Source organism: Mustela putorius, unplaced genomic scaffold (assembly GCF_011764305.1).
Source record: "Mustela putorius furo isolate JIRA1106 unplaced genomic scaffold, ASM1176430v1.1 tig00003983_pilon_pilon_pilon, whole genome shotgun sequence".
NCBI classification, from domain to species: Eukaryota; Metazoa; Chordata; class Mammalia; order Carnivora; family Mustelidae; genus Mustela; species Mustela putorius.
In genome coordinates this window covers 3702235-3711607 of record NW_025422123.1, presented here as the reverse complement: position 1 = coordinate 3711607, position 9373 = coordinate 3702235, and the positions used below count along the sequence as shown (strand labels likewise).

General features: G+C 54.4%; 1 protein-coding gene across 3 annotated transcripts; it reads right to left on the bottom strand.

Moving 5' to 3' along the window:
• Nucleotides 1–210: 210 nt before the first annotated feature.
• CDKN1A (cyclin dependent kinase inhibitor 1A) lies at nt 211–8416 on the bottom strand. 3 transcript variants are annotated; one of them, XM_004740043.3, is made up of 3 exons: nt 8311–8416; nt 3445–3900; nt 211–1753 (listed from the first exon to the last, which is right to left on the bottom strand). In XM_004740043.3, the coding sequence occupies exons 2-3, from the start codon at nt 3887–3889 to the stop codon at nt 1704–1706; spliced, it is 495 nt and encodes a 164-aa protein (XP_004740100.1). In that variant the 5' UTR covers nt 3890–3900; nt 8311–8416; the 3' UTR covers nt 211–1703. The 3 variants fall into 3 exon arrangements, with proteins under 3 accessions (XP_004740100.1, XP_004740103.1, XP_044927052.1); XM_004740046.3 differs by having other exon boundaries at nt 3445–3894; nt 8311–8407; XM_045071117.1 differs by lacking the exon at nt 8311–8416 and adding an exon at nt 6345–7812.
• Nucleotides 8417–9373: the final 957 nt, after the last annotated feature.

The following is a 9373-nucleotide window of genomic DNA, read 5'->3' as shown; positions in this document are numbered from 1 at the left end:
AATATTGGCCAGGATGATCTTTGCCAAGGTGTGGATGTTTACTGTTTTTGTTTTGCTGTGTCTTTTGCTGCATGGTCTTTCTGTTTGTTAAGCTGTCTGCCTTTTTTAACTTGAAATGCTCGATTGTTAGAACTGTAGCAATGACCCAAAAAACTTCCACCTACTCGGTCTTACAAATGATGAGATATAATGATCACAGTACACGTCAAGTCACTAAGAAATATTTATTTAGCACCTGCTGTATACCAGCACTGTGGGAGAGGCTGTGAGGGACACAGAGCAGTACAGGACTTGTTCCTGCCCTTCAGAGGCTTACAGTCTAGATGGAGACAGGAGAACCAGGACACATGAGGGGCTAGGAGGAAACAGTCCAAGCCAGGATGTTTGTGAGCTTAAGGTGTTTGGGGTCAGATTAAGTGCTTTGGGGCCTCCAGGGGCTCCTGGCTCCGTGCCAAGAAAGACAACAGCTCACAACTCCCAGTTCCATCTGAGCCCACTCAGCAAGCCGTAGCCACAGCCTCTACCCCCACCGTCTTAAAACCTCTGACTCCTTGTTCAGCTGCTATTCAAAGTGCAATGAAATGGGGGAAGGAAGGGGGGCAGTGGGAAAAGTCCTTGGGTGAGTTCTAGGGGCCAGTGTCACCCTTCCCTTCCTAGAAAATTCTGCTCCCCATAACAACATGCCCCTGACAGAGAGATCCCCACTCAAGAAGGCCTGTCCGACCACCCCAGACCTCTGCCCCAGAAGGCAAGAGGAGGAGATGACCGCCACTTGAGCTGCTTGAGGTAGAACTAGGGACCCCCCTACTTCTAGCATACCCCTTCTCCTCCCAGTCCACTGAGCTGGGGGGATAGGCACCCCAGAGCTGCCACCCAGGGCTGAGAAGGTACTAGAGGGAAAGGGTATGGGGTGGGGGGACAGAGAGGGACCTGAAAGCCCAGCTAGAAAAGAGAGGCACCTGGGGCTTCTAGAAAAGTGCAGGGGAGGCCAAATGTTGAGACTGGCTCCCCTGTGGTGGCAGAGGGATAAGGGGAGGTGGGGTGGTTTGCTACAGGACCCTACCTTCTCCCAGGCCTTCACAGGACAGAGTGGGGCACCAAAGGCGAGGAGAGTGCCACGTCCCCAGCCATGTTCCAGGCTGTGCCCACTTCAAGGTCACCCTGTCCTACCTTAGAGAAGGTGAGGGGACTTCAAAGTTTTGATGATGCTCCCATCCTGTGGAGCCCCCTTCAAAGTGCTATTTACTTCTCAAATTATAAAGCATTGTATAAGGTTTGGGAATACAGAAAAGGGGTGGGATTTTATAACACCTATGAGGCGGTGAGCAGAGGCAGCGGGCTCCTCAGGATGGAGGAGCCCCACCTGACCTCTGGGAGCACGCAAATGGGGATGAAGACATCTTCATTCCCCATAAGGTGAAGACATCTTAAATACCTAGCACTCTAATAAGCCTATCGTTCTCTTGTCTAATGGTTTTTTAAATAATTCTAAATGCCAAAGGCTGGGGAGGCGTTGGGGGATGGTGGTGGCAAGCAGGATATATACAAGAGGAGGAGTTTAAATTAAAACACAAATAATAATTAAGACGCACAAACTGAAGGGCTAAAGGCAAAAGGTGTAGAAGGGGAGGGGAGGGGGGTTATGGGGAGGGGGCCGGAAAGGAACTCTCGTATCTAGGAGCTTGAGGCTTCCAGTGAATGGATTAGGGCTTCCTCTTGGAGAAGATCCGCCGGCGTTTGGAGTGATAGAAATCTGGAAAAAGAAAACAGAAGTCAGCCGACCAGGAGGCAGAGGGCCCAGCTGAGCTATCCACCTAAAGCACACACAGAGGGGGCAGGGACCCCTCCCCTAGGGCCAAAATGACACATTGCCAAGTGCAGGGGAGGACTCTGGAAACTTCCACTCTGCCCCCCAGGAGAGCATTACAGAGAGCATCCCGCTACCCTTCACAGAAGTGGCCAACGATAACCAGACCTCCATGTGTGGGCCTGCTCCACTAAAGCAGCCAGCAGCCCTGTGTAGTTAAATGAAATGAACTAAAATAAAATGAGAAATTCAGTTTCTCAGTCACACCAGCCACATGTTAAATTCTCAGTGGCTATTTGTGCCCACTGGCACTGGACATTTGCATCACCCCAGAATTCCGTTAAACAGCACTGCTCCAGAAATGCTATTAGATAATCCATGACAAGTCTTCTGTGCAGTGACTCAGCCACGTAAATGTGAGCTAGTGTTATTATGGTCTGTGTTCTTAGTTCTGATCCAGCTGCAAGTTTCCATGGGATTCTTTCTTTTTTTAAGAAGGCTCCACGCCCAGCATGGAGCCCAACACAGGGCTTGAACTCATGACACCGAGATCAAGACCTGAGCTGAGACCAAGAGTCAGACGCTTTACCAGCTGAGCCACCCAGGTGCCATGGGATTCTCGACTGCTCCTCTCCAAGCCTGTTTTCTCATGTATAATATGAAGCTGACATTGGTGCAGTGCTCTAAGGACCGAATGAAATGCTCTAATGGCTTTGGTCTGGGCCCTGCCATAAGAAGTGCCTCAAAGGTCAGCATTGCTCATTCTTTTTTTTTTTTTTTTAAATCAAGCACCTACTATATGCCAGACGCTGTCCTAGGTGTTGGAGATTTGGCAACAAACAAGAGAGATGCAGATCTCTTTCTCATGGAGATAATACACTCCTGAGGGAGACGGACAACACCCAGATAAGGCAGTAGCTGTTGAGAGTAAAAGCAGACAAAGGAACAAGATGCCAAAGAGAAAAAAAACGAGGCTGGGAAGGCAGGGGGCAGATGTGTGTGATGGGGAAGGTGAGTTAGGTTTGGATAGGGTAGCTAGGAGACTGCTCTCATTAGTTTTCTCTACACTGTAAATTTGCTGTGGGACCTTAGGCAAACCACTCCACCACTCAGAGCCTTATTTCCTCTTCGATAAAAGAGTGGCAAGAATGCCATATGGTATAGGCCTGCTATGAGGATTAAATGAAATCCACCTTAGAAACCACCTTAGGGGCCCCGGGGTGGCTCAGTCAGTCACACGTCTGCCTTTGGCTCAGGTCATGATCCCAGGGTCCTGAGATTGAGCCCTGTGTTGGGCTCCCTGCTCAGTGGGGAGTCTGTTTCTTCCTCTCCCTCTGCCCCTCCCCCTGCTCATGCTTTCTCTCTCTCTCTCTCTCTCTCTGGTAAATAAAAAAATAAATCTAAAGAAAGAAAGAACAAACGAAAGAAAGACTATTTTATAAGGGAACTGGCATATATTAAATGTTAGCTAGCTGGTCTTAGCTGCAGACCTGTTGTGTGACCTCAGGCAAGTTGCCTCCCCTCTCTGGGCCTGTTTCCCTTTTGGCCCAGTGAGCGAGCTGGACCTGACAGGCCAGACCCTTGCACCATGAACTCTGAGAGGCCCCCTCAGTGTCCTTTCCTGCACCCGTCCTCACCTGTCATGCTGGTCTGCCGCCGTTTCCGGCCCTGAGAGGTGCTAGGCGCCCCTGGGGATCCCTCTGGCCGCTCAGGGGAGTGAGGCATGAGGGTGCAGGAGAGCGACAGGTCCAGATGGTCCTCCTGAGCGGTCCCCTGAAGCAGGCCAGACGAAGGGCTGGGCCACTTGCCCCCTCCCAGGTCATCCCGGCCCCCCCGGGACCCCGTAGGCAGGTAGAGCTTGGGCAGGCCCAGGCCCCACACACGCTCCCAGGCAAAGTCGCCCTCCAGCGGCGTCTCAGTGATGAAGTCGAAGTTCCATCGCTCCTGGGCCTCCTGCACGCAGCCGGCCATCAGCGCGTCACAGTCTCGCCGCAGCTGCTCACTGTCCACGGGGCCGAAGAGCCGGCGGCAAGCTTTGCTGCCCCGAGGGATCTGCCGGTACTCCCTGGATGGCTCCTCCATGTCACCTGTGGCTGAGACACAAGGCCCGGTCACTCGGGAGGTCACACCCTATCTTACCAGGCCGAGCTCTGCTATGCAAGCTCGCAGGACACCTTCCTATGAGAACATGAGGTCTCTCTGGCTCCTTCCAGTTGATTCGCCACCATCTCCCTCCCAGAGGCCACCCCAGCCCCCAGTCAACAGCCACTGGGTGGGGACAGAACTCAGCCATCCTAGCACCGCAAGGTCACTGGGGGAGTGGGCAGCTGAAGGACAGGTTATGTCAACAAAGACAAGTTTATTGCAACAGGAGGGATCAGAGTCCTGTTTACTACCAGGTATTATCAGCTAAAATCAATTTGTTTCCCCCTGAGGTGTCCCTCATGGGCATGAATGCCCCAAGTACGTGTGAATTACCAGAGTCCAGCAGCTTCCCAACCCCAGCCCTGGCCAAAAGGTCAGGTCCCAAGGGAAAGGACAGGCTGACAGCTCCTCTGGGCTCCTGAATCCCTCCACCCAGATGTCCATGTGGCATAACTGTTCTGAAATTCAAAAGTTCTGGTCTTTGGGATAAAAACAAAAACAAAAACAAAACAACAAACAAACAAACAAAAACAAAAAAAGCACCTAGTGGTCCTAGCTCTGCTGCTTACTATGTAAACTTTAAAGAATCCCTTAACATTTTTTAAAAATTAAAAATATTAAAAGTCACTTAATGTCTCTGGGCCCCAGGTTTCTCATCTATAAAATGGGACTGTAGAAGCACACTCAAGCAATCGGTCAGGGAGTCCCTTTAGGCAAGGCAATAGAACAGAGGTAAGAGGCTGTATTTTGTGGTTAAGAGCCAGGGCTCTGGAGTAGGATGGCCTCGGTTGGAATCCAGGCTCTGCTGGGTGACCCTGGACAAGTAGCTTGACTTCTCTGGGCTCTATCTGCCTCGTCTGTAAAATGGAGACAGTAACTGCATGTCTCAGAGGACAGACGTGAGGATTAACTTCAGTTACCGTAGGTATCATGCTTAGAGAAGCACTTGGATGTGGAAGGGCTCGGAAAACAGAAGTGTTTCTCTCTCTGTGTGTTCAGTTCTTCCCGAGCCTTCTCTATGTCGGTGCCCCCTGGCCACCAGCTCCTTCAGACACCAGCTGACAGGTGCTATGTGCTGAGGGCCTTTCCCAAGGATGTCATCAGGCAGGAGGCCTGGGGGTGAGGAGGGGCAGGGCTGGGCAGGGCTGGGTGAGGATTTCTCCCAGGCTGAGCCACATCCTGCCAGGCACATTGGGTGATCTGTAGTCTAGACAGCCTGGAAGCCCCTGCCCCATGTTTGCTGTGTCCCAGGAACCCATTTTGCAGGCAAAGAAAATTAGATGTGGCCGGTCTACCGGGTTCCTCCCTTCCCACTTCAGAAGAGGGAAAAGCGAGGGTGAGTGTGCTCATGACGAGGTGCCAGCCCCCACCTGCCCTGTTCTGGCCTGATGCCAGGGCTGAGCGGCTGGGCAAACTTGGCAGGGACTGGGTCTTCCTGAGGACAAGTCCTGCTCTGCAGGCTCGGAGGGTGAAAGCTCTGCTGAGTGATCTCCTGGGGCAGGAAGCCTGGGACCCTTGCCACAGTTACCCCTCCCTACCCCACCTCACACAGCTTATGGGAGAGGGGGAGGCACTAGGTGACCTCAGAGCAAGTTTAAAGGGCAAGAGTTTGGAGAGATATGAAGCTTGCCCCTAAATCAGAAAACCAGAAAGGCCAAGGGCCACTGCCCCATGGGGGGAGTTACACAGTGCAGTGGGCAGAGTCCTCAAATAACTTTCACCCACTCTCTTCAGGGCAAGGGTCAGGATTTACTTATGTATTTTTATGTGTCAGAGTCTGTTCTAATAAGTTTACCAATATTAATTTTCCTAAAGGAGTGGATATATTTGAGAGTGGGTATATTTGCTCCTTTTTTTTTTTTTAAACAAAGTAACTAAGCCTCAGAGAAGTTAAGTAACTTGCCCAAGGTAACACAGCTCACAAGCAGCAGCACAGCCAGGATTTGAACCCAGCTGTGCTCTGGTGTTCATCCCCACTCCCTCTCTAGTTTTGTGCTCCTAGCCCAGGAAGGGGTTTCTGTGATTCAGCCCAGCAGAATCACGTAGGGGGCTTTTTAAAAATACAGATTTTTTAAAAAAGGGATTTAAGCAGGTGTTTGGCAGTTTCCCAGATAGGCACTCTTAGTTTGCCATTCAAGGGAGGTACACAGAATGGCCCAAACAGACATTCTGGGTCTCAGTGCCTCATTGGCTCTAGGAGGAGCATGCCTAGGATTTTATCAGGAAGCTGGATGTTCCCTGGCTTCGAGGAGCTGAAGATATGACCCGAATCCAGGCAGGATCCTCCCTCCTACCATCCCTGCCCTTATGGCTCTCATAGGCTTCCCATCAAAACCTGATCTCACTCCCATTATCATAACTCCCAGTACAGGAAAAACTCTGAAACACAAACCCTTGTTTTACAGGTAACTGAGAATAGCTTCCTTTGTTAGCCTTCGTGCCTCAGACTTCAACCAATTTCAATTCCGAAGTAAACAGTAAGAAGTCGGTACACATTGCTGAACCAATGGGTACTCTTCCCAAGGGGCGTTCGCAGATGCCGCTCAGCCCAAGGAGAAGCGAGGCGGGAAGGAAAGGCGGGCGAAGCGGCATTCCGCGGGAAGGCGTGCTTGCTATTCGCGCCGAGGCCGGAAGGGGGCGCTGGTCGCCAGGAAATCACGCGCAGGGTCGGAGGTGCGTGGGCAGAGCCTTGGACAGCGGCAGCGAGTTGTGATGAGTCAGTTTCCTGCAAAGTCCTCCCCGCCCGCCAAAACTTCGCTTCCACTCAGGCTGCAGCGTCACCCTCGGGTAGGGAGGGGCGAAGGGGGGGTGCCGGGGGCCGCAAACACGTCACGCTGAGCTAGCCAGGCTTCCGAAAGCCCCGCCACTGTTGGGAAACCGCGCTCCTCTGTGACAGAAACACACACACACACACACTCCGCACGCACAGCCGCGCAGAGGTTTGGTCCCTCCACCTTATCTCCACGCCCAAAGCACGGGATGAGTCAGATCCCTGGAAAATAAAAATAGACGAAAGCAAGGAAAACAAAACCGCTCGAAAGTCTTACTCGAAACGCGACGTGGAGAGAGGGAAGGGCGGGGGAGCTGTCTGGGCACCCTAAAGTGCCAAACCAAATTCCCAGATTCTTCTTCGCACAAAGAGGGCGCCAGTGTCCCCCAAGGGCCCCCGACAGGGCGGATGCACTGTGGCCCGCTCTGGGCGGCGGCGCCTAAAGAACGACTAGTCCTCCTGCTCCGCTAAGTCCTGTCGTCCTCGGAGAGGGTAGTTTGATGGGGGACACCGGGGGCTACCGGATGCGGCTTTCAGAGTCCCTGAGCAGCGTCGCGCCCCCCAAAGTCCCACCCTCCAATGTGACCTCTCAGCGCCTTCCCTCCCCGGGCGTGGGCTGCGCGCCCCGCTGCTCCGCAGTGCAGGGCTCGGCTCCCGCGGCGGAGTACGGCGCCCTGACCCAAGGGCAGGCTGGGCGGGGGCTCTGCGGGCGCGATGGAAGAGAAGTGTGTCACACTCCTGCTCTTCTCAAACTGACTCCTGGCGCAAGCTCACCCCGCGCAGGGCCACAGCTCTGGGTCCTCGAGGGCGCTCTCCGAGGCGGGGACCGGACACCAGTCCAGGCCCTCCTGATGTCCCGGCTTCCCTGAGAACACTGGCTGCCAGCCAAACAGTCACGGTGCTGACGAGAGGACAGGGACCGCGGAGGGCCGCGAAGCCGATTTCTGGGGGGCCATTGTCCCCCAGCCGGGGCGGAGCTCTGACCTCACCCAGCCAGTTTCCCGGGGTCTCCTTGTCACCGTGAGTCACCTCCTCGATTGCCCTTAAAGGACGTGTCCCAACACGTTCCCAAGGACCAGGGACACAGCCCGCTCTGACCTCAGCGCCCAGCCGGTGGCGGACACGGAGGCGTCGGGGACCCAGACCTCAGGGGTCTGGGCGGAGACGGCGCGGATTGGATCCTAGAGCCGCCCGGGAGCGGATCGCGAGTGAACCTGCTCTGCACGGCGTTCCCCGCCCCTCCCGGGGCTCGGCGCTCAGGAGCTTCATCCGCTCGCCGCCACAGGGAGCCGCGCGGGGGCCCGTGGCGCGCGGGTCCACGCCTCCCCTCGCCGCTGCTCGGTTTCAGCAGAGCCCTGTCTCTCGCCGGCCGGGGTCTCCGACACTGCCCTACCTCCGTCACAAGCGCCCGGTACAGCAACACCCGTGGGAACAAAACCCAGACCCACGCACAGACCCACGCACGGCGTTCACCTGTAAAAACCACACACACACACACACACACACACACACACACGGACGAGCTCCGCTCCGCTCCGCTCCGAGCCGCCAGCCCAGCGTTCGCTCTTGCCTGCCACGATTCCCTCACCTCTTCGGAGGGTCTCGGTGGCTCGGTGAATCAGCGCCTGGCTCCCGCTCTCCAAGCCACGGTCTCGGGCAGCAGCTCACACCTCGGCTGGCACCGCCCGGCGCTGCCCTTATATAGGATTGACGTACGAGGGCTCCGCCCACCGAGGGCCGGGGACCGCCCCTTCTGCTGCCGCGGGTCACCGTGCGCAGCCGGCCAGCGCTCTGAAACCTCCGAGCTCAGATGCCAACGTCGCGTGCTGCAAGCGGGCGCTTCCCTCCTTCCCCAAGCCCGCGCCTGGGCCTCTGTGCTTGACACATGTCACCCCCAACGAAGCCCCAAATCCGGGTTGTTTGAATTGGGCTGTGAGTTAGCACTCCCCACGAAAGGATGGCATTCTTAGGACGCGAGCCCTTTCTCTGGCCCTGAAAACACGAGGTATGACATTAATAGATAAAACTCCATAAATAATAACAAAGATGTACCTCGCTTTGCAATTCCCGGAAAAGCCCACTCTACCACCGCTATTCCCACGGATCCCTCACTGGACACCCCCTCCCTAAGCACCACCTGAAGAACCCAGACACCCCAGCAAAGCATCTTGGAGACCAGAACAGGATTCGATCCCCTTTATTTCACAGTGAGGAAATCAAGGTCCTCAGAACTAAAGGGATGCGAAGTTGTTGCTTGTCAAAAGTCTTAAGGAAGGAGGGATTTGGGAATCCTTCTCAAAAAAGAGCCAACCAGGTCTCTAGAAGAAATCAGGAAATGGGGTAAATCATACCTTGAACTAACCTCCCTATGCCTCCTCCTCAAGGCCCACATCCACCTCCTTCTCACCTGAATAGCAGAGATTCCTATGATTGCAAATATTGTTTTAAAGATTTTTCTTACTTATTTGAGAGAAAGTGAGAGAGAGAGAAGCAAGAGTAGGGGCAGGGGAAAGGGGAGAGAGAGAAGGGGAGAGGGGAAGGATGGGGGAGAAGAAGAAGCAGGCTCCCCGCTGATCAGGGAGTCCACTTTGGGGCTCAATCCCAGGACCCCTGGATCATGACCTGAGTTGAAGGCAGATGGTTAACCCACG

What these genes read in the sequence shown, in the direction of transcription:
- CDKN1A (XM_004740043.3), bottom strand. Translation starts at nt 3,889, where the DNA reads ATGGAGGAGCCATCCAGGGAGTACCGGCAGATCCCTCGGGGCAGCAAA. An exon ending in GCGGCAGACCAGCATGACAG is followed by an intron (nt 1,754 to 3,444) that starts GTGAGGACGGGT and finishes TTCTTTTTCCAG; the next exon opens with ATTTCTATCACTCCAAACGC.